Source organism: Marmota flaviventris, chromosome Y (genome assembly GCF_047511675.1).
Source record: "Marmota flaviventris isolate mMarFla1 chromosome Y, mMarFla1.hap1, whole genome shotgun sequence".
Taxonomy (NCBI): Eukaryota; Metazoa; Chordata; class Mammalia; order Rodentia; family Sciuridae; genus Marmota; species Marmota flaviventris.
This window is the reverse complement of record NC_092519.1, coordinates 11,826,648-11,851,411: the sequence shown is the minus strand read 5'-3', so window position 1 is coordinate 11,851,411 and position 24,764 is coordinate 11,826,648. Positions and strand designations below refer to the sequence as shown.

At 37.8% G+C, this 24,764-nt stretch overlaps 1 protein-coding gene across 2 annotated transcripts in view; it reads left to right on the top strand.

The window, feature by feature from the left end:
- Positions 1–24,764, top strand: part of LOC114101496 (angiotensin converting enzyme 2) — a 52,545-nt gene that overhangs the window by 19,759 nt on the left and 8,022 nt on the right. The window contains exons 6-14 of one of the 2 annotated variants that reach the window (XM_027946507.2): positions 5,115–5,220; positions 7,535–7,632; positions 11,435–11,604; positions 14,671–14,897; positions 17,730–17,874; positions 20,826–20,924; positions 21,680–21,802; positions 22,376–22,548; positions 23,703–23,761. In XM_027946507.2, coding sequence (XP_027802308.2) covers positions 5,115–5,220; positions 7,535–7,632; positions 11,435–11,604; positions 14,671–14,897; positions 17,730–17,874; positions 20,826–20,924; positions 21,680–21,802; positions 22,376–22,548; positions 23,703–23,761 — 1,200 coding nt within the window. The remainder of the gene's footprint in view (positions 1–5,114; positions 5,221–7,534; positions 7,633–11,434; positions 11,605–14,670; positions 14,898–17,729; positions 17,875–20,825; positions 20,925–21,679; positions 21,803–22,375; positions 22,549–23,702; positions 23,762–24,764) is intronic. The other variant, XM_071606929.1, reaches the window with a different exon arrangement.

The following is a 24,764-nucleotide window of genomic DNA, read 5'->3' as shown; positions in this document are numbered from 1 at the left end:
TAAAAGCTACAAGAGAAAGGAAGCAGATCACATTTAGGGGTAAGCCAATCAGGATAACAGCTGATCTTTCAACACAGACTCTGAAAGCTAGAAGATCCTGGAATAACATATTTCAAACACTGAAAGAAAATGGGTTCCAACCAAGAATTGTGTTTCCAGCGAAATTCAGCTTCAGGATGGAAGATGAAATTAAAACCTTCCACGATAAACAAAAGTTAAAAGAATTTGCAGCTAGAAAACCATCTCTTCAAAACATCCTTGGCAAAACATTACAGGAAGAGGAAATGGAAAATAACAATGAAAACCAACAGTGGGAGGTAGGACACTAAAGGGGGGAAAATAATCAAAGTGGAAAACAAACCATGTTTAGTAACATAAATAAACAAATATGGCTGGAAGAACAACCCATATCTCAATAATAACCCTAAATGTTAATGGCTTAAACTCACCAATCAAGAGACACAGGCTAGTAGAATGGATCACAAAACAAGACCCAACAATATGCTGCCTACAGGAGACGCATTTGATAGGAAAAGACATACATAGGCTGAAGGTGAAAGGTTGGGAAAAATCATATCACTCATATGGACTTCGGAAACAAGCAGGAGTATCCATACTCATATCAAATAAAATAGATTTTAAGCCAAAGTTAATCAAAAGGGATAAAGAGGGACACTACATACTGCTCAAGGGAACCATACACCAACAAGACATAACAATCATAAATATATATGCCCCAAACAATGGTGCAGCTATGTTCATCAAACAAACTCTTCTCAAGTTCAAGAGTCTAATAGACCACCATACAATAATCATGGGAGACTTCAACACACCTCTCTCACCACTGGACAGATCTTCCAAACAAAAGTTGAATAAGGAAACTATAGAACTCAATAACACAATTAATAACCTAGACTTAATTGACATATATAGAATATACCACCCAACATCAAACAGTTACACTTTTTTCTCAGCAGCACATGGATCCTTCTCAAAAATAGATCATATATTATGTCACAGGGAAACTCTTAGACAATACAAAGGAGTAGAGATAATACCATGCATCCTATCTGATCATAATGGAATGGAACTGAAAATCAACGATAAAAGAAGGAAGGAAAAAGAATATATCACTTGGAGAATGAACAATAGGTTACTGAATGATCAATGGGTTATAGAAGACATCAAGGAGGAAATTAAAAAATTCTTAGAGATTAATGAAAACACAGACACAACATATCGGAATCTATGGGACACATTGAAAGCAGTTCTAAGAGGAAAATTCATTGCTTGGAGTTCATTCCTTAAAAAAAGAAAAAACCAACAAATAAATGATCTCATACTTCATCTCAAAATCCTAGAAAAAGAAGAGCAAAACAACAGCAAAAGAAGTAGAAGGCAAGAAATAATTAAAATCAGAGCTGAAATCAATGAAATCGAAACAAAAGAAACAATTGAAAAAATTGACAAGACTAAAAGTTGGTTCTTTGAAAAAATAAACAAAATCGACAGACCCTTAGCCATGCTAGCGAAGAGAAGAAGAGAGAGAACTCAAATCACTAACATACGGGATGAAAGAGGCAATATCACAACAGACACTTCAGAAATACAGAAGATAATCAAAAATTATTTTGAATCCGTATACTCCAATAAATTAGAAGATAGTGAAGGCATAGATAAATTTCTTAAGTCATATGATCTGCCCAGATTGAGTCAGGAGGATATAGACAACCTAAACAGACCAATATCAATTGAGGAAATAGAAGAAACCATCAAAAGACTACCAACTAAGAAAAGCCCAGGACCGGATGGGTATACAGCAGAGTTTTACAAAACCTTTAAAGAGGAACTAATACCAATACTTTTCAAGCTACTTCGGGAAATAGAAAAAGAGGGAGAACTTCCAAATTCATTCTACGAGGCCAACATCACCCTGATACCTAAACCAGACAAAGACACTTCAAAGAAAGAAAACTACAGACCAATATCTCTAATGAACCTAGATGCAAAAATCCTCAATAAAATTCTGGCCACTCGGATACAAAGGCACATCAAAAAAATTGTGCACCATGATCAAGTAGGATTCATCCCTGGGATGCAAGGCTGGTTCAATATAAGGAAATCAATAAATGTTATTCACCACATCAATAGACTTAAAAATAAGAACCATATGATCATCTCGATAGATGCGGAAAAAGCATTCGACAAAGTACAGCATCCCTTTATGTTCAAAACTCTAGAAAAACTAGGGATAACAGGAACATACTTCAATATTGTAAAAGCAATCTATGCTAAGCCTCAGGCTAGCATCATTCTGAATGGAGAAAAATTGAAGGCATTCCCTCTAAAATCTGGAACAAGACAGGGATGCCCTCTCTCACCACTTCTGTTCAACATAGTTCTCGAAACACTGGCCAGAGCAATTAGACAGACGAAAGAAATTAAAGGCATCAAAATAGGAAAAGAAGAACTTAAATTATCACTATTTGCAGATGACATGATTCTATACCTAGCAGACCCAAAAGTGTCTACAAAGAAACTATTAGAGCTAATAAATGAATTCAGCAAAGTGGCAGGATATAAAATCAACACGCATAAATCAAAGGCATTCCTGTATATCAGCGACAAATCCTCTGAAATGGAAATGAGGACAACCACTCCATTCACAATATCTTCAAAAAAAATAAAATACTTGGGAATCAACCTAACAAAAGAGGTGAAAGACTTATACAATGAAAACTACAGAACCCTAAAGAGAGAAATAGAAGAAGATCTTAGAAGATGGAAAAATATACCCTGTTCATGGATAGGCAGAACTAACATCATCAAAATGGCGATATTACCAAAAGTTCTCTATAGGTTTAATGCAATGCCAATCAAAATCCCAACGGCATTTCTTGTAGAAATAGAGAAAGCAATCATGAAATTCATATGAAAAAATAAAAGACCCAGAATAGCAAAAACAATGCTAAGCAGGAAGTGTGAATCAGGCGGTATAGCGATACCAGACTTCAAACTATATTACAGAGCAATAGTAACAAAAACAGCATGGTACTGGTACCAAAACAGGCGGGTGGACCAATGGTACAGAATAGAGGACACAGAAACCAATCCACAAAACTACAACTATCTTATATTTGATAAAGGGTCTAAAAGCATGCAATGGAGGAAGGATAGCATCTTCAACAAATGCTGCTGGGAAAACTGGAAATCCATATGCAACAAAATGAAACTGAATCCCTTTCTCTCGCCATGCACAAAAGTTAATTCAAAATGGATCAAGGAGCTTGATATCAAATCAGAGACACGCCGTCTGATAGAAGAAAAAGTTGGCTACGATCTACAGTCGGTGGGGTCAGGCTCCAAATTCCTCAATAGGACACCCATAGCACAAAAGTTAATAACTAGAATCAACAAATGGGACTTACTCAAACTAAAAAGTTTTTTCTCAGCAAAAGATACAATAAGAGAGGTAAATAGAGAGCCTACATCCTGGGAACAAATCTTTACTCCTCACACTTCAGATAGAGCCCTAATATCCAGAGTATACAAAGAGCTCAAAAAATTAGACAATAAGAGAACAAACAACCCAATCAACAAATGGGCCAAGGACCTGAACAGACACTTCTCAGAGGAGGACATACAGTCAATCAACAAGTACATGAAAAAATGCTCACCATCTCTAGCAGTCAGAGAAATGCAAATCAAAACCACCCTAAGATACCATCTCACTCCAGTTAGATTGGCAGCCATTATGAAGTCAAACAACAACAAGTGCTGGCGAGGATGTGGGGAAAAGGGTACACTTGTACATTGCTGGTGGGACTGCAAATTGGTGCAGCCAATTTGGAAAGCAGTATGGAGATTTCTTGGAAAGCTGGGAATGGAGCCACCATTTGACCCAGCTATTCCCCTTCTCGGTCTATTCCCTAAAGACCTAAAAAGAGCATGCTACAGGGACACTGCTACATCGATGTTCATAGCAGCACAATTCACAATAGCTAGACTGTGGAACCAACCTAGATGCCCTTCAATGGATGAATGGATAAAAAAAATGTGGCATTTATACACAATGGAGTATTACTCTGCATTAAAAAATGACAAAATCATAGAATTTACAGGGAAATGGATGGCATTAGAGCAGATTATGCTAAGTGAAGCTAGCCAATCCCTAAAAAACAAATGTCAAATGTCTTCTTTGATATAAGGAGAGTAACTAAGAACAGAGTAGGGTCGAAGAGCATGAGAAGAAGATTAACATTAAACAGGGATGAGAGGTGGGAGGGAAAGGGAGAGAGAAGGGAAAATGCATGGAAATGGAAGGAGACCCTCAGAGTTATACAAAAGTACATACAAGAGGAAGTGAGGGGAAAGGGAAAAATAATACAAGGGGGACAAACGAATGTCAGTAAAGGGGGCAGAGAGAGAAGAGGGGAGGGGAGGGGAGGGGAGGGGAGGGGAGGGGGGATAGTAGAGGATAGGAAAGACAGCAGAATACAACAGACACTAGTATGGCAATATGTAAATCAATGGATGTGTAACTGATGTGATTCTGCAATCTGTACATGGGGTAAAAATGGGAGCTCATAACCCACTTGAATCAAATTGTGAAATATGATATATCAAGAACTATGTAATGTTTTGAACAGCCAACAATAAAAAAAAAAAAAAAGACAAAAAAAAAAAAAAGACAAAAAAAAAAATGCCCTTGGGGGGCTGGGGATGTGGCTCAAGCGGTAGCGCGCTCGCCTGGCATGCATGCGGCCCGGGTTCGATCCTCAGCACCACATACAAACGAAGATGTTGTGTCCGCCGAGAACTTAAATAAATAAATATTTTTAAAAAATGAAAAAAAAAAAAAAGAACTATGTAATGTTTTGAACAACCAACAATAAAAATTATAAAAAGAAAAAAAAATAAAATAAAAAAATAAATAAATATTTAAAAATTAAAAAAAAAAGAGGGAATGCTTTGAAACTCTCTGGAATATTGGAGAGGAAAAGAAATCATTTAGGAAATTCTACTTATATAAAGAAACTCTTGTTTCTAGTGTTGAGTATTGGAAATTTGATTTGGCTAATCTGGGTCTTAAACTTTCTTCCTGGGCTTTTCAGATTAAACCATTATATGAACATCTTCATGCTTATGTGAGAGCAAAGTTGATGAATACCTATCCTTCCTATATCAGTCCAACTGGATGCCTTCCTGCTCATTTGCTTGGTAAGAAACCTCAGGAGTCTTTTGTGTTCTTTGTCACTTATTTATTTCTACAAACAAAATTGTCTTTTGGAGTGAGATCCAACATAAAAGTTTTGAAAAATTCTGTACTTGTAGGAACATTATAGAGATCAAATTTTAAAGGCACTTTCTTTAACAGAAGGCTCAGTTTAAATCATTCTTTCTTACATTACTATTTTTATACATAATAATTATGTTGGCTATAATCCAAAGGATAAAGGAGTTATTTAAGATAAGTAGAAAAGAATTCCAGGTTAAAATGAGAGTGGAGGGGCTGGGATTGTGGCTCAGTGGGAGAGTGCTCGCCTAGCACACGTGGGGCCCTGGGTTTGGTCCTCAACACCACATAAAAATAAATAAATAAAACAAAGGTATTGTGTCCAACTACAATTTAAAAAATAATTTTTTTAAAAAAATTAAAAAATAAAATGAGAGTAGAAATGAGGAAAATAATTTTCAGTATTCAATTTGGTTGAATTAGCTTTTAGGTGAACTTTGGGATTTTTGTATTATATTGTCAGAGAAAGAAAATCTTGTTAGGCTAGAAATGCGAGGGGTGAGAGAAAGGCTTTCTACAATTAAGGTATGTCCTGGAAAGCTTCATGAGTTCATTCCAGATAACACCATTTAGTCTTGATGCAAAGTACTGGGTTTGGACTCATATGAGTAATGAATGAAGAAGAGTGACCATCCTCTTCTCCACCCCAAGGAGCCAAGGCCGAATAAGATAGAAATATTTGAAAATTTCATGCCAGGCCTACATAACATCCCTTCTATAGTCAAGTTTCTAGAAGTTAATTTTCCTCCACAGTGAAATCTCATAGCAAGAGAGAATATGGACAAAGGACCCATGGAGATTTTAACCCTAAAGTAATACAGAAATCTTTTCTACAATGTTCTTGACAATCATTATTCAGTAATTTAATATTTGATTAAATTCATCTGGTGTGATGGGGCTCTTTCTGCCTTCCAAAGTAGAATAACTTATTGCTACATGGCACCAGTTATAAGAAAGTTCTAACTTATATGGAATTGTATCAACAGTTCTCTAATGCCTTCCGTTAATCATTACTATTTCCATGCTATGAGTTTACCCAGAATATGTCAATTCCTATTTTACAAGATGACCTTCCAGATAGATGTAAACAACCACCATATAAGACACAGCATAGTACCTGGCACAAGAGTATGTATTCAATACATTTTAATGGCTGTCATGTTATCGTCAATTATATACTGTTTTCTTTTTTTCAAGTTAAATATCCTACACAAATTTTCAACCATTCCTTAAAATTCCACTTCTATATTCATCCTCCTTTGGATGAGCTATACTTTGTACATCCCCCTCTTCAATTGGCATGCTCAGAATCAAACAGTTACTTCAGATCAGGTCTTATTGATGTAGAAAAAAATTAGTATGAGGACTATCTTTATTCTAGATACTCTAACTCTATCAGTTTAACTGACAGTCTTATTTGTGTTTTAGAAGCCATCCCATAGTGCTTATTGGGTCTTTTACTGTGAAATGTGATTCATCATGATATCACATTTATATTTCTATGGTGAATAAGTTTTCCTTTAAAACTTTTATCTCTACTAATTTCTTTTTAAAAATAAAATAAAAATAAAGATGAATCCACTGGAGTACTCTTCATGTAGTTGTGTTGCCCCGTATCTTTGGTGGCAGGATTCTGCTTGCTGTTAGATTGATGACATTTTTCTGGATCCATTTCCCCTTTTAGTGTCTATGACCTTGGAATCCAGCCTCACATTTTTGGGGAAGCTTGAAAAGTCACCCACTATAGTAATAAAAATGAAATTTGGTTACTGCTTAAGAAGTTTTTGAATGGTGATCTTATATGATCTTATTTTAATCCAATACCAGGCATTATTGAAAGTTTAATTTGTAGTATTTTGTCCCATGAATGATAGATTATAAAAATCTCTTTCTAATCTATAGTAACTATAATGTTCCATATATTTAATAAATTATGCATTTGAGTAATAGTTTCAGATAGGGGAAACTGGGATGATTCCCTAACAAGTTTTGCCTGACCACATAGTCTCCTGCCATTTTAGTCTTTTAGAGGAGGTAGAAGAAGGAAATGTTGCAAGTCTAAAATAGAGAAAGAAAAAAGTGAAAAACTGGTAGTGAAAGGGAAGCACAGAAATGATATTGTTTAGAACTAATATAATATATGGCTTACTTACAAATCTAACCTCATGCACTATGTAAAATCAGGTCTGTATTTCTGCTGTCGTTGTCATATATTAATGTATTCTTTTTTAACAACAGGTGATATGTGGGGTAGATTTTGGACAAATCTATACTCTTTGACAGTTCCCTTTCCAGAGAAACCAAATATAGATGTTACTGATGCAATGATAAAACAGGTAAGAAGAAGAGGCTTTAACTTCATTTCCTTTGATCTAAATTCTCTATTTCATTTCTTTTTATGCCATCCTTTCTGTTCTTATCTTTTGTATGTGAAATTTTATAACTCAAAAATTGAAACTACTTTAAACTTATTTTATTATGTATCTATATTTTCATGGAAAAGTTGTTCATAATGTCAGTGACCTCAAGTAGCTTAAATTACAGATATGGTATTGACCTTGTTGAGAGGTATGCAAAATGAAGATGACTTGAATTTTCCTCTAAGCAGTAAGATGTACAAATTACTAACTGCCTGACATCACTCATTCCAAAGTTAGTCATTGCTAAGTAATCAATCATCTCTATGAATAATAAAAAAGCCCAAGAATATAATTAGAAGATTTTTGCATATTTAGAAATCATCATTAAAAATATTACAACAATCCCTTAACTCATCCTTTTTGTTATTAGCATACATTAATTTTACAAATTAATGGGTTTCTCTGTGACATTTCCATATATTCATATACTATGCCTTGATTATGTCTACCCTGTGACTTCTCTTGCTTTCCCCACTCCCTTCTCTCCCTGGTCATCTACCTATTCCCCAATAGTCGCTCTTCTGCTTTCAGGTCATCTTTTTTCCTTAGTTTGCATATATGAGAGAAAATATGGGATATGAGAGAAAACAAGTGGTACTTGTCTTCCTAAGTCTGGCTTTTTTTCTTAACATAATGATCTCCATTTCTACCCATTTTCCTGGAAATGACATGATTTCATTCTTCTTTATGGCTGAATCATAAGCCATTGTGTTACATACCATGTTTTCTTTATCCATTCACCTGTTGGTGTGCACCTAGGCTGGTTCCATACGTTGGCTGTTGTAAATAGTGCCCCAATAACTATGGGCATTCAGGTATCTCTTCTATAAGCTAACTTCATTTCCTTCAGATATATATCTAGGAGTGGTATAGCTGGATCGTATGATAGTTCTACTTTTATTTTTTTGAAGGAGCTTCCATATGGAAGGGAGTGAGTGTACTAATTTACATTTCTACCCATGGTGAATTAGGGTTCCTTTTTTTCATATTATCTCCAGCACTTGTTACTTATTTATGTATTTTGTTAATGGCCATTCTGACTAGAGTGAAACGGAATATCAATGTAGTTTTGATTTGCATTTCCCTGATGGCTAAAGATATTGAGCATATATAACATGATCCAATTGTGGGGTTTCTAAAAATTTATTTATTCTAATTTGTTACACATGATCGCAGAATGCAATTCATTTCATATTGCACATATAAAGCTCAGTTTTCCAAGTCACTGATTGTACACAAAGTAGAGTCACACCATTTGTGTCTTCATACATGTACTTAGGGTAATGATGTCTAATTCATTCCACTGTCTTTCCTACCTTCATTCGTCTTCCTTTCCCCTTCCTCCCTTTGCCCTATCTAAAGTTCCTCCATTTCACCTATGTTTCCTACCATCACCATTATGAGTCAGCATCCTCTTATCAAAGAGAACATTCAGCCTTTGTTATTTGGGTATTGGCTTGCTTCACTTAGCATTTTATTCTCCACCTCCATCCATTTACCTGCAAATGCCATGATTTTATTCTCTTTTAATGCTGAGTAATGTTCCATTGTGTGTATTTATATCCCATTTTCTTTATCCATTCATCTACTGAAGGGCATCTGGTTTGGTTCCACAGTTCAGCTATTGTAAATTGTGCTGCTATAAACATTGATGTGGCTGTGTCCCTATAGTATGCTGTTTTTAAGTCCTTTGAGTATAGACCAAGGAGTGGGATAGCTGGGTCAAAATGGTGGTTCCATTCCAAGTTTTCCAAGGAATCTCCATACTGCTTTTCAGAGTGGTTACACCAATTTGCAGTCCCACCAGCAATGTATGAGTGTGTCTTTCCCCCCACATCCTCGTCAACACTTATTGTTGTTTGTATTCTTGATAGCTGCCATTCTGACTCCAGTTGTGTTTTAATGTGTATGTGTCTATACCACAACAAACCCCACCAATTTATATAATTAATATACACAAAAGAAGAATAAAAAAGAAGACATTTAAATGGTCAACAGTATTTGAAAAAAATGCTCAATATCACTAATCATCAGGAAAAAATGCAAATCAAAACCACAGTGAGGGGCTGGGGTTGTGGCTCAGTGGTAGAGTACTTGCCTAGCATGTGTGAGGCACTGGGTTTGATTCTCAGCACCACATATAAATAAATAAATATTAAAGGTCCATTGACAACTAAAAAACTTTTTAAAAAAACACAATGAGATATTGCCTTTCTGCAACAATAATGGTTAAGATTGAAAAAACTAACAAGTGCTAGAAAAGATGTGAAGCAAAGGGAACCCTTGTACACTATTATTGGGAATGCAAATTAGTAGAGTCGTTATGGAAAATAATACATTTCCTCAAAAAATTAAATATGATCCAGCAATCCCACTACTGGGGGTATGTTAAAAAGAAATTAAGTCAGAGACATATTCATTCCCTGGGTTATTGAAGCACTATTCTCATGAACTCAGAAATGGAAGCAACTTAAATATCTATGAAGTGATGGATGGATAAAGAAAATGTGGTATATATACACAGTGGAGTACTTACATAGCCATAAAAACGAATTCCTGTCACTTGCGACAAGATGGATGGAATTGAAGATCATTATGTTAAGTGAAATAAGCCAGGCACAGAAAGACAGGTACGAGAGTAGAATGGTAGTTTGCAGAAGCCAGAGAGAGTATTGGGAACTAAGTTAGAGTTAGGTAGGAGTAAGAAGTTCTGGCATGCAATAGCACAGTAGAGTGAGTATAAATAAGATAATGTACTGTATATTTTTAAAAGCTACAGGAAAAGACTTCCAATATTTTCACTATAAATAAATGATGTTCAAGGAGACAGATACATTTAACTTTATTTGAACATTATACAATGTATACTTGTGTTGAAACATTGTAAAACCCCAGAAATATGTAGTTTTTATGTATCAGTTAGAATTAATTCAAATTTTAAAAGAATGACATACTCATCAATACCAATTTCCTGATACTAAGCCTTTAAATGTGAATTTAAAAAAAACCCAGAGTCTTATATTCTGTTTCTTATTCCCAGGTTTGACATAGGAGAAAAACTAAACTTGACCGTGTGTGTTTAAGATTAGAGGAAGTTATCTGTGTTATTAAAATGATTTATGAGCTGGTTGTCAGTTACCCACTTAGCCTGCCTGATGTGGGCCTTATCTCCTAAGCTAAGACTTGGTCATCTCCTGGGACATTAATCTCAAGAAGAGTTTCCTTTGTGGCAGATGTCTATGGCTCTCTCTCTGCAGTTCCAAAACATTTTGATGGTTGTTTCCACTTTTTTCCCTATTAAAAATACACTCAGCTGAGCGTGATGGCACATGCCTGTAATCCCAGCAGCTGGGGAGGCTGAGGCAGGAGGATCGCGAGTTCAAAGCCAGCCTCAGCAAAAGCTAGGCACTAAACAACTCAGTGAGACCCTGTCTTCAAAATAGGGGTTAGGTATGTGGCTCAGTAGTCCAATGCCCCTGAGATCAATCCCTAGTACCCACCCCCGCAAAAATAAGTGCAATGTAAATTCTTTGATCTAATTTCCAAAGTTAGTTCTCGAGAGACATAATTACTGAAACAGGGTATAGCCATTCTGGAAGCTGTTCATACATGTTGCCAAACTTCCTTTTAGAAAGATTATTGTCAATGTACATATCTAACAGAAAGGATGCTGTTCTTTTAATGCTGAGATTAAATACTGTTCTTTTTTTCCCCCTAGAACTGGAATGCGGTGAGGATCTTCAAAGAGGCTGAGAAGTTCTTTGTATCTGTTGGCCTTCCTAATATGACTCAAGGATTCTGGGAAAACTCCATGTTAACTGAGCCAACAGATGGCCGGAAAGTGGTCTGCCACCCTACAGCTTGGGATCTACAGAAGGGTGACTTCAGGTAGTTGGATTAATACTTATAGCCCAGATACTAAATGGAAAATGATGAAGGCAGAGATTCCTTCTTTGCTTTTCTGAGTACAGAAAATACTTTTAAATAACTCTTTGAACTAAGATCGGGAGTCCACGAGAGCACATCTGGGTTTTGAAGATTACCAGCAGGTGCTAACTTGAACTTTAGATGATCTGCCTCATTTGAAATATTATACCCCTATTAGAGTTGCATGGTCATGAGGATGGTGGTGCCCCCATTAGAGAAGTTTTGTGCTGAGATTTATGGAGAGGAGATGTCAATCAGATATTGATCTTTCCCTCTGTGTTTTGCTTTCGAAATAGGATGAGTGAATAACAAGCTAGGATAAAAAGGAGAAAGTGCTATGTGCCCTTAGAGGGACAGAGGGAATGCTTTATGGGGAACTGGGAGAGAACTTGCCACACCTGGAATAGGACAGAAGATCAAAGAGGGCTTTGTGGGCAGCATTGGAATTGGGTCTGGAAAGCAAGAAGGCTTTGGACAATTGGGAGGAGATCAGCAGGATTAGATGCAGAGAGGCAGGACCCGGAGTGTATACCAGGGTCAACAAGTTAGGCAAGAATAACAAATATGTGAAGGGGAGTCTCTGTGATGTGGCAGGATGAGCACAGGCTTTGGAATCCTAGGTGTGTCACTTAATGACTAGGTAACCTTGGACAAGGAATTTAACCTTCTTAGGTTTCAATCTCTTTATCTATGAAGCAGATTAGTAATCCAAGTTTGCTGGTTGTGAGTGTCTTAGGCTGGGTTTACCAGCTTGCAATGAAGATTCTTATACAAGTGTACCCAGGCAAAGGGGAGCAAGGGAAACAGGCTGGAACAGGGGAAGGAAGGAAGAAAGAATAAGATCTGTGGTGGAGACTTGGCCTCAGCCTGATCCTATGAACCTCTTCAGAGCCTAATTTGAACTAACATTGGTCATGCCTGAAGACAAGGAAGCTGGCCACTTGTACCCTCTATTAGTCAGTCTTTGGCTGTAGTCTGCCCCAAGTGTGGAAAGACATAACCTCCTGGTTGAGGCACCTCTCATTTAGCCAAACCAGTGAAGAAGAAAGCCATTTTGGGCCCTTATTAACACTGACTCAGACAGCTGGGGGAAGGTAATCTATCTAGTAGAGCAGACCTGGGAAGGGCCCAGGCCTACCAGTGCTCAGTGGAGTAGGAACTGGCAGTCCTTTCCTGAAGAGGGCCAGATAGTAAAGAGTGTGGGCTTTGAAAGTCTGTATTGTAACTACTCAACTCTGCCTTTGTGGCATGAAAGCAGCCACAGGCTATCCATAAACAAATGGTCATGACTGAGTTCCAGTTAAATTTGATTTATAAAAATAGGCAGCAGGCTATGGAATACCAACCCCAATACTAGAGGGAGGCTTAAAAGTGAGAAAATACATGTAAGTTTCCTAGCACAGAATCTTACCTACAATAGACAATAAATATATAAGAGCTATTATAATTGTTAAAACAAGTCAAAACAGCAGATTGGAATAATATTGGGTGTATAAAGGAGGCCGAGTTAATTCTTGAGTATTGAAGAGTCCTTAAAGGGTATTTATGGGGGTAGTGTGACATGATCAGAGTAGTTGGAAAATTAATTTAGAAATCTACTGAAATATGACCCCTACACCCACCTGAATGAAAATGCTTTTGTCAAGTTGAAAAGAACCACAACCTAATTGCCAAATGCAGTCCTTATTTCATGGGGTCACAGCACCATTACAGTACTTACCAGTTGTCTTTTATTTTTTATTGTTTTAGTTTTGTTTGTTCCTGTTACCATAGAATAACCTAGCCTAATGGTTCTCAAAGTATGTTCCCTGGACTAGCAGTATCTGCTTCACTTGGGAATGTGCTAGAAATGCAAATTCTCAGGTTGTATCCTGGGATTACTGAAGAAACTCCAGGGTGGGGCTTAGTACTTTGAGTTTAAACAAATCTTCAAGGGATTCTCAAACACACTCAAGTTGAGAACCAGTGCCTTGCAGGTACGGACTGATACAGCCATCTCAAGAGTAGGAGGAATGAGAAGTCATGGAGAAAATCATTATAGTAAACTTAAAAAATCTGAGTAAGACATTAATTAGTGAGTCCGATGTCATTTTGAAGGGAGGGCACCTGGGATTGAACTCAGGGGCTCTTAACCACAGAAGCACATCCTCAGCCCTTTTAAAATATTTTATTTGGAGACAGGGTTTGCTAAGTTGCTTAGTTCCTCACTAAGTTGCTGACGCTGGCTTTTGAACTATGATCCTCCTGCCTCAGCTTCCAGAACCCCTGGGATTACAGGCATGCAACACCACACCCAGCCAATGGCATTTTTTTAATTGACCTCTGCACTGTCATCCTATTCCAGACTCCTTTGGCCTCTCTAATTACACTTTCTCCATCTTCCCTGAGGCTTCTCCCAAGGCTTTGGCTCTTCTTTCCATTCTATTCTTGCTGTATGAGCCATCAATCATATCCTCTCCATGAGTTACATATTAATGATCCTCAAGTCTCAATTTCCAGCCCTTTCTACTGCTTCTCTATCTATACTGGCTATAGTGAAAGGCTTGTAATATCCTGAATATCATATTTTTTTTCTCAAGCCCTTATCACTGAACACATCCAGGAATATCAGTCTCCCTGCCATCTACTTGGCAAGCTCCTGCACATTGATTGAGGTAAAAATTGCTCATCGTATTCTTAGTTATGCCCTCCTTGGTGCTTCTAGTAGACTGTGCTATATTCATTCATTGTTATGCCCAAGGTCATGTCTATTGCTAACTTATAGAGTATTTTCCTCAGAGTTTTGACAGCGAAGGGCTCTGGATGTCTCTGTTCCTATCAGTATGTGAGTGGGAGAACAGGAGTTAGCCCCACCCATCACTTTATATTGAGCAACTAGTATATAAGGACATAAGAGATAGATACACAAAATTCAATGGTGAATAAATCTTGTACAGAATTCATGCTACCAAAACTTCATACAACTCTACTATAATGATTAAATGAAATTCAGTGACATTCATTTTACTCTTGTCTATTTTTATACAGAATCAAGATGTGCACAAAAGTGACAATGGACAACTTCCTGACAGCTCATCATGAGATGGGACACATCCAGTATAACATGGCATATGCCATACAACCTTACCTGCTAAGAAATGGAGCTAATGAAGGGTTCCATGAAGCTGTTGGGGAAATCATGTCACTGTCTGCAACTACACCTAAGCATCTGAAATCCATTGGTCTTTTGCCATCTGATTTTCGTGAAGACAATGGTATGTTTTTTTTTTTCATTGTTTGTTTTGGGGGCTCATTAGTGTGATGTGCACAAAAGTATTAACATGTCTAGGAAATATTTGCTTTTGCCACATAAAGTGTATTTGTGGGTAATTGGGAATCGCTACTGGTAAAAAAAAAATTTTTTTGAAGTATATATCAGAACATGCCAATATGTGGTTTTGTATTTTTGGACAAGGAATAAGAGAGGTAACTGATTGAATGATCTTATAACCCTAAAAATATCTACTAGAAACTCAGTGAGTTTTTAAAAATTTTTTTAGTTGTTGATTGACCTTTATTATTTGTTTATATGTGGTGCTGAGAATCAAACCCAGTTCCTCACACATGCTAGGCAAACACTCTACCAACTGAGCCACAACCCCAGTCCCTCAGTGAGTTTTTTTAAAGATGCTGAAAGAGTCTCACAGAATTAAGAAATAGCTTGTCCCAGGCCATCCAGCTAATTAGTATCAGGCTTCTGAATATATACTGTGATTCTAGGTAGAAACTTCTCACAATGTTAGCACTGGAATAGATTCTAAAAACTATTTTACAGAGGAGGAAACTGAAGAAATGAAAGGGAAAATACCTCAAGGTCAAAAAGCAATGCAGTGGACTGGGATTGTGGCTCAGTGGTAGAGTGCTTGCCTCGCATGTGTGAGGTACTGGGTTCAACTCTCAGCACCACATACAAATAAATAACTAAAATAAATAAATGGATAAAGGTATTGTGTCCATCTATAACTAAAAAACTATTTTTTAAAAGCAATGTAGTGGCAGATCCAGAACTAGACCCCTAATATGAAGCCTTTCCCATAATAGTATGCAAAGTATAGCTTGAAATTTGGGAGTTCTTAAAGGATAGGGGATGGAATCAAAATTTGAAGGGCCTGAAACATTTTGTTCATCCAGTGGAAGCATACTTTTTCCTGCAACATCTGATGCTTAAAGAGTCAGACCCAGGTTATCTGTCAACATGTTTGCCTGAGGCAGCCCACTTGACCTAAGGCTGCCAGTTTCTCTTTCAATGTCTTGGACATGACTGAACACAACACATACTCAGGAGATCCAGATTCTTTAGAGACGACGCCATGGCTTTTGATTCTTCCTTGTAAAAAAAAGACAATAAGAGCCTATTACCTACTCCTCTTCCGTGTATTTTCCTCCATGAATTTTAACAGTTTATGACACAACAATTAGCTCTGCTGGCTAGAATATTTGGTCAATGAGGTCAAGGTCATGAGCTCCATCCTTGTGTGGGCAATTCACTTCGCCTTGATCTCTGCCTCCAGGTCCTTGGTGATCTCATGAGGACCTGGGAGTAGGCCAGTATAAAATTGTCATCATGAAAAACCCAGTGGAGTATTATGTAGAACAGTTGTGTCAGCATCCAATAAAGAAAGCAACAAAGGAAAGAAAGTTCATGGCAACTATGCCTGATTCCCAATTTTAAAATATCATTCGCTTAAGTCAATGAACACACAAATATGTGTTTTATCATTTAATATTCCTTGAAGGTAGGCAAAAATGATGGTATCACTATGTTTCTTAAGATAATATCAGACATGGTTAAATTACTGGTTTAAAAAACTCTTGCTCCTTTTCTTAGCTCTGACCTTGATTTATGAATGATACTAAATAAATTCATCCCTTCTCTCCTTGTAAAAACATTTTAAATTCTTGGTAAGGAAGAATCAGAATATTTAGATTACATTGCATTTTTTGTATATCCAGTGGATGGTGCCTTCTAGGAGGGCTCTATTTATTTATGTATGTATATTTTTATTACATTTATTTTAATATAAAAATTATACATATTAATGGGGTAACCTATGATGTTCCAATACACATAGGCATCGTTTAATGTTTAAATTAGAGTAAACATATCTATGTTCTCAAATAGTTTTCATTTCTTTATAATGGAAACTTTCAAAAATCCTTTCTTCTAGCCTTTTTTGGTTTTTTTTTTTTTCAGTGCTGGGGCCTCATGCATGTCAGGCAAGTGCTCTACCACAGAGCTAACCCCAGCATCTTGTAGCTTTTGAATTGTACAGTACATTGTTATCTATAGTCAATCTATTGTGCAACATCATGCTATTCCCCCCATTCCTGATTTACTAGCTTTTCACCACATGTTTAGTGTTTGCTTATTTACCACGAACTCAAAGAGGGCATTATGTAGCAGACACTGGAGAAGGAATACAGTGTAGAATGAGACATTAACAGTCACTGTCTTCATGGAGCTTTCAAGAACAAATAGTATGCCTGAGAAGGTAGATGAAATAGCCCTAATTATCTATGATAAGGAGTATTTAAGGGAGGTGACTGAAACTAATAAAAAAATAAGGATTAGGATTAACATGTGGATTTTTTTGGGTGGAAGGGTACTGGGGTTTGAACTGAGGGGTACTCGACCACTAAGCCACATCCCCAGCCCTATTTTGTATTTTATTTAGAGACAGGGTCTCACTGAGTTGCTTAGCGCCTCACTGTTGCTAAGACTGGCTTTGAACTCGAAATCCTCCTGCCTTAGCCTTCCAAGCTGCTGGGATTACAGGCATGCGCCACTGCACCCAGCTAACATGTGGATTTTTATGTACCTGTTCTGTTCCAGGGCTTCACCCTGCTACAAATCCCTTAGCTGAGAAAATGAATATATACATATATTGTTATGTCCACCATTAATATTCTTCATGTAATCATCCTTCTAGTAAATCTGTTTTGAAGCCTAGTATTTTGAGATTAGGAGAGTTTGTTTGTTTGTTTTTAACACAAAACAGCCACTGTCATCTTCATCTCACTATTTGCCCTTTTCCATTTACTTTCAGAAACAGAAATAAACTTCCTGCTCAAACAAGCACTAACGATTGTTGGAGCTCTACCTTTTACTTACATGTTGGAGAAGTGGAGGTGGATGGTCTTTAAGGGTGAAATTCCCAAAGATCAGTGGATGAAAAAGTGGTGGGAGATGAAGTAAGTTAATGAGTACACCGTCAGTAAAATGTTATCTCATGAGTTTGTTGTTTATTTTAAAGCGTTTGACTGGCGTGTACATACACACACACACACACACACACACACACAAAACTGGTATCTGTATTTCATTGTCTTTGGGGCTTCCTTAAGCCATCAGAACCCACAAAGGGCAAGAGGGGCTAAGGAACTAATGCCATCCCCAACAGCCCTCAACCAATACCTTATGGGAGTTGATGGATAAATACCCCAACTGCCCTGCCCTCAGGTGGGACTAGCCTTTGTGCTGAGTACTCTATAATGAATCCTAGGATTCTTCAGAGGGAATAAGTTACAATTACTTACAGTCATAACTTACTCAGTAACATCTTTTTTGGGTTGCTTTCATTTCCCTGTCTCACTTCCTCCCTCCTTTGCTGATGTTTCCAGGGATCACCTCCCAGGACCTTATCTATTTTTTTTTTTAAGAGAGAGAAACAGGGGGAGAGAGAGAGAGATTTTTTTTAATATTTATTTTTCAGTTTTCGGCGGACACAACATCTTTGTTTGTACGTGGTGCTGAGGATCGAACCCGGGGCCGCACGCATGCCAGGCGAGCACGCTACCGCTTGAGCCACATCCCCAGCCCCCAGGACCTTATCTAAAGAGTCTGTTTCTGAGAAAATCCAATCTAAAAGAACTAGGATCAGGGTTCTCAGACAATGTTTCATAGTCAAAACCACTAGAATTTGAAAAGGTGAATCTTGAAAGCTGGTGATTGGAGTTAAATATGTGAAAAAGAGAAAACTGTATTCAGGTTAGAGGAATGCCACCATACTACGCATGTGTGTATGTATTCTCTCTCTCTCTCTCTCTCACACACACACACACACACACACACACGTTAACTGCCTCCTTTTAAAATTTTTCAGTCTCCATTTGGGTGCCATCTCCTCAGATAAAATCTCCTTGGCTCTGCCCCATATCTTAGGTCAGGTGACACTACTTCATGGTGTATATTCTTAAATATACAAAAAAAATTTTGGATCACATTTTAAATTGTGATACCATTTAGGAAATGATCAATCTATTCACTTTTATGTATTCTGTGTCCATTCTTTTATTTTTATTTTATTTATTTATTTTTGGTATTGGAGATTGAACCTAGGGGTGCTCAACCACTAAGCCACACCCCCAGCCCATTTTTATATTTTTATTTAGAGACAGGGTCTTGCTGAGTTGCTTAGTGCCTCACTAAGTTACTGAGGCTGACCCTGAACTCACAATCCTCCTGCCTCAGCCTCCCAAGCTGATGGGATTTCAGGCATGGGCCACCACACCCATCTCATTCTTTTAAATAAAAATGGTGACTTCACATTTTGGGCAAAGCACTGGATGGAGATCTGCTAATCATTTCAAATGTGGTCCTTGATCCCCTGCTCCAAACTTTTGGTCTAAGGTACAAACGTGCAAGATAAAACCACTGTGTGATTGTGTGAAGGAAAGGTACGGGGATCCATGAGTATTTAAGAGGAGATCTAAAGCCCTTGGGGGGCCAGATGAAGAGAGACATCCATGTTGAGTCGTGAGAAAGGTGTGGGAGTTAGCCGGGTGTGTGTGGAGAGAATTTCAAGCTTGAGAAAACCTGGTACTGTATCCCAGATACCCTGCACTGTGTCAGGCACATGCAGCTATGAAACAATTATGAGAGAAATCTTTTTACCGTTGCATAGTAGTCAGAGCCCTGTCAATTACTTCTTGTTTTTCCTTTTTGAAGTGAAGATCTTATATGTGACATTCAGTCCTCCATGCACAAGTTTAAATTAGTACCATTCTTCCTTTAAGCTTTTCTATGTTAACATAAATCTTCCTTGGGAAGAAGGAGGCTGCACCTATATAACTGTGTTTCTAGTGTTTGAATATGACTGAAGCTGGCCATAAGGACCCCACAGTCATAAAGGACAAATGTATCCCTTTTGAAACAATGCCAAATATATAGTTTATCTATCTTTTTTTTTCTAATTGAACTGATTTTTTGATCCCTTAGTTATTTGTTATTTTTTTAGTACTGAGGATTTAACCCACGGGTGCTTTACCACTGAGCTACATCCCTAGTCTTTTTTATTCTTATTTTGAGACAGGGTTTCTCTAAGTTGCTTAGAGCCTCACTAAATTGCTGAGGCTGGCCTCGAACTTGTGATTCTCCCGCCTCAGCCTCCTGAGCTGCTGGGTTTACGGGCATCCACCACTGTGCCTGGCAATGCCTCAGTTTATTTTAAAGGTACATGGAATCCGACCTTTAAAGTAATTTAGTGATTCCTTTAGTCATTCAACAAATAGGAATGAAGTTTTCCCTTAGTTTTAGGCACCATGTTTGGCACTAGAACTGTAAAGATGACCAAGGCACAGCCCCCATCCTCTAGGTGTCCAACTCTCCAGGACAAGGAGTTTTATGTTAATAACTATGACAGAGAGAGAGAGAAATGGCAAGGAGACAGCTAGAGAAGACTAAGGGAGATTGAAGGATCAATTGTGCTAGAAGGTGGGTGATATCAGGGCTGCTTACAGAAGAAGGTCCAGTAGAATTACACTTAAGGAAAAAAAACCTAAGATTTCAATTTTATAAAATGAAGATCTTCCAAAGGCACATAAACTATGGTGCCTGAGAGGAACTTCTAGGGCTTTCACTATATGTTTTTGGACACGCAAAGCACTTTATGAATTTTCTTAAATTAGTGTTTTGAAGATACAGCTATTTTCCAATGGTATATTTTGGTTATATTAAAGCAATGAGAGATAACAACTCAAGGAACTTTACTTTTTCTGATATATTATTCTGTTCTCATTTCACCTGACAACCAATTTCGATGATCAATGTTATTGTCTACTGAAACTGCCGAAGTTGTACCCAACTCTACCTTCTCACGTTGGTTGATCTACAACTAATGTATCTTTTCCTTTTCTTCCCAAAGGCGAGAGATAGTTGGGGTGATGGAGCCTGTGCCTCATGACGAAACATACTGTGACCCCGCAGCTCTATACCATGTTTCTAATGATTTCTCATTCATCCGGTAAATGACAATTTTCTTCTGTCTAACTTCGAGAATTTGTGGACAGCCATGCTATGACACATACATAGGGCTCAATGAAGTGATAATTATGATTTTTCCTTCTCCACCTCTCACCCTTAAACTCAATATACATGATCAATTTCAATGCAGTTGAATCCAACATGATTTGTTGGCTTAAATAAAACTTGTGGGAGATCATTTTCCCGTCATCAAGGAATCAACAATACTATTGGGAAAAACGAAAAGTATTTTTGTTTGTCTTCTTTTTACTGGCTGAGTTCACCATGTATTGAAAGAGCATTTTAAACTTGAAGTCTAAATCATATGTTCTTCACCTATTATCCCTAGATCTTAGATTGGCTGGGCCTCAGTTTCTGTATTTGTAGATTGGCATCATTTATATGAAAGGACTACAAATTTGTAAAACAGTACCAAGGTGAGCAAACAATTAACAGAATAATGGTATCACCTTGTTTTTTGTGAATATTTTTATTAGTGCATTATAGTTAAACCTAATAGTGGGGCTTGTTTTGATATAATCATTACTGTCTTATTTATCAACTAATACATAAAATGCAGATAGATTATGATGAATCTATAGAATTCATGTTTAGGTTTCCTAGAGAAAGAGGTTTGACTACTATCTCTTTAGTTATTGGGCCCCAGAATTTACATATATGCCCCAATCTATGACTCTACTATAGTAACTAAACATGGGACGGACTTTTCTGTTTGTTTCTTTATCTCTTGCACAGATATTACACAAGGACCATTTATCAATTCCAGTTTCAAGAAGCCCTTTGTCAAGCAGCTAAACATGAAGGCCCCCTCCACAAATGTGACATCTCAAATTCCACCGAAGCTGGGCAGAAGCTGCTGTAAGAAATGTCTCAAAATTTTGAACCTCTCTGGGCTGGGGTGGTGGCTGAGTGGTAGAACGCTTGCCTAGCATATGTGAGACACTAGGTTGGATCCTCAGTACCACATAAAAATAAATAAATGTCTATCAACATCTAAAAAAATTTCCAAAAAAAGCTTTAAAAAAACAAACAAACATGTTGACCCTCTCCTATCTCCTAGTGTCCAATATTGCTCATTTCTGTGCCTGTTTTGAATTTGATTTCTTTGTTCTAAAAAAGAAATTTGGAACCTCAAAATTTCCTCATTCACAAAGTAAATGTTTAATTTGTGGTCAGACACAGGAACCTAGCCCATGAAACGGCTGGATGGGTCACCTCCTCTCTCCATGTCAGAACTATAGAGCTCTATTTGTAGTAATTGGAAGGAAAGAGAGATTGAAGGATGAATCCATCCATTAATATGCATCATTTTCTTATCTGCTGGGAGAAAATTTAGCTAAGTCAAAGAAAAGAAATTGTAGATCATAAATGTACATATGTGTACATATGGAATCCCTCAAGAGGTCCTGAACCCCCTCTTTTTTCATGTAGCAATATGCTGCGTCTTGGAAAGTCAAAACCCTGGACCTTAGCACTGGAAAATGTGGTAGGAGCAAGGAACATGGACGTAAGACCACTGCTCAACTACTTTGAACCATTGTTTGGCTGGCTGAAAGACCAGAACAGGAATTCTTTTGTTGGGTGGAACACCAACTGGAGCCCTTGTGAGTACACCTAGTTGACTTGTTTTGCATTGCTCCCTGTCTGCCACCCTAGTCTCCTTTGGCCCCAGCCTTATGAGGGTGGTGACACAGCTGAATGCATGTTCCCTCTGTGTAGAACCTGCTTCTAACTGTGCTTCAAACTTTTTCAACTGTTTTATTAGTCTCATGTTTAAAACAAGAGTGTAACAATCTCCAAACCACTGCACTTGAATCTTCTCTTCAAAGACAAAAACTTTTAACACTGTCACCTCCTCTTTCTGGCAGTTACTTTCATATATCTAAATTATATTATTATTTTCTTTTTTATTAATTAATGTATTCTAATTAGGTATATATTGTTATTTTCTAATCAGTTTTAGACATCCACTTCTGCCTCCTTTTCCACTCTCATTTTCCCAGTGAAGCTTTATCATGATTTTTAGTAAAGCAGTTATCAGTGCTTTCATAAGGTTGCCTACAGAGCCAAGTTATATATCATTTGGTATCCTTTCTCATGTGACTTGTTTGCTCTGGAATTTGTACTTGTCTCGATTTTTTTTCAGTATATCTAATTTACCACCTGCATCGTGTGTGTTTTCTCCGAGTTATTCCAACATATATATTCTTTTCAGCCTCAGTTTCTCCCCCTGGACACTTTCCTCCTGGAGTCTTGAATCCTCCTATCTCACTCAGACCCCAGTTTTCCGCATGCGTCATCTTTTTGTTGTTCTCCTGGGGAGAACCCTCTGTTTCCTGAATCCCATGCCTTCTTTCTTGGATTATCTCTTGTTTTGTTGGTGCACAGGCTCCAGGTGACTGTCTGAGCAAAGGCTCACAGGGGTAAGAGGATCAACTGTTCCCCCAGTAGCTTAACCACACCCTGAGTCCATAGTCCTTGTTTTTAGCCCAGTATCCCCTTCCCACCCTCTGCTGTACCTGAACCAAAGCTTCCCTGGGATTCTCTGGCTCTTTTGGGTCTGGACTCCCTCTGTGTACCCCTCAGGCCATGGCTTCCTGTCCTCTGAGAAAACAGTTACCTGTCTCCCATCGTTTCTCATTTTCCAAAAGTGTGTTTATACCTTGTAAAAAATTCCTTTGTGGGACCTTGGGAGGGAAAGGAAGTAAACACATGTGGTCAATCTGTAACCAGGAGTCTGCAATTTCTTTTTAATTAGATACTGACCAAAGCATCAAAGTGAGGATAAGCCTAAAATCAGCTCTTGGAGAAGAAGCAGTGAGTATTCCAGACAGTGTATCCATTATTTTCCAGCACACTTTTTTCCCCTTAAATAGTACATAATCAGCCCAATCTAGTATGGTCTAAACAAAGAAATGCTGGCCAGGCCCAATGGCACATGCCTGTAATCCCAGCGGCTCTGGAGGCTGAGACAGGAGGATTGCGAGTTAAAGCCAGCCTCAGCAATGGCAAAGTGTTTAGCAACTCAGTAGACCCTGTCTCTACTAAAATACAAAATAGGGCTGGGGATGGGGCTCAGTGGTCGAGTGCCCCTGGGTTCAATCCCCAGCACCCAAAAAGAAAAAAAAAAATGCTGTAAACCCCAGCTTCTGGCCTCCAGCTTTTTTACTTTCCCTACAACCAATTCCTTATTGGCTGTGCCTACTTTTTACTTATTATCTTGAGGTTGTTCTGAAGTGCAATGTGAAAATATATGTACCAATCCTTAAACATCAAATATCCATCCTTCCCATTAACTTCTCACCATTATTTGTATTTGAGGATGAGGACATGGTTATATTTCAAGAGGATGTCTCCTTTTAGAAGCAGTATCTTTAGGGGGTTTTGTTTGTTTTGGATCAGTTGGTCCATCTACAGCCTCTCTTTTTATTCAGAGTGGTCTATGGACCAACAGCATTCAAATCTGAAAGCTTGTTAAAAATGCAGACTCTCAGGCCCCAGCCCCAGACCTACTTAACCAGAATCTGCATTTTAACAAGCCCTCAAGATGATTTGTATGCACAGTAAAGTCTGGGGAGCTCTGATTTCGAACACTGCTTCTCAAGCTCGGCCACACATTGGAGCCACATGGGAAGTTTTCAAAATGATATATGGGCTCCATCCCCAGAAATTCTGCTTCAGTTGCCCCAGGTGTGGTATCAAGAATTGGGCATTAAGGAATCCCACTATTATGTATAATTGTAATGCACCAATTAAAAAGAAACCTGCCAAGCCATGTGAAAAAACAAAACAACTCATACCAAACCAAAAGAGAGTTGGG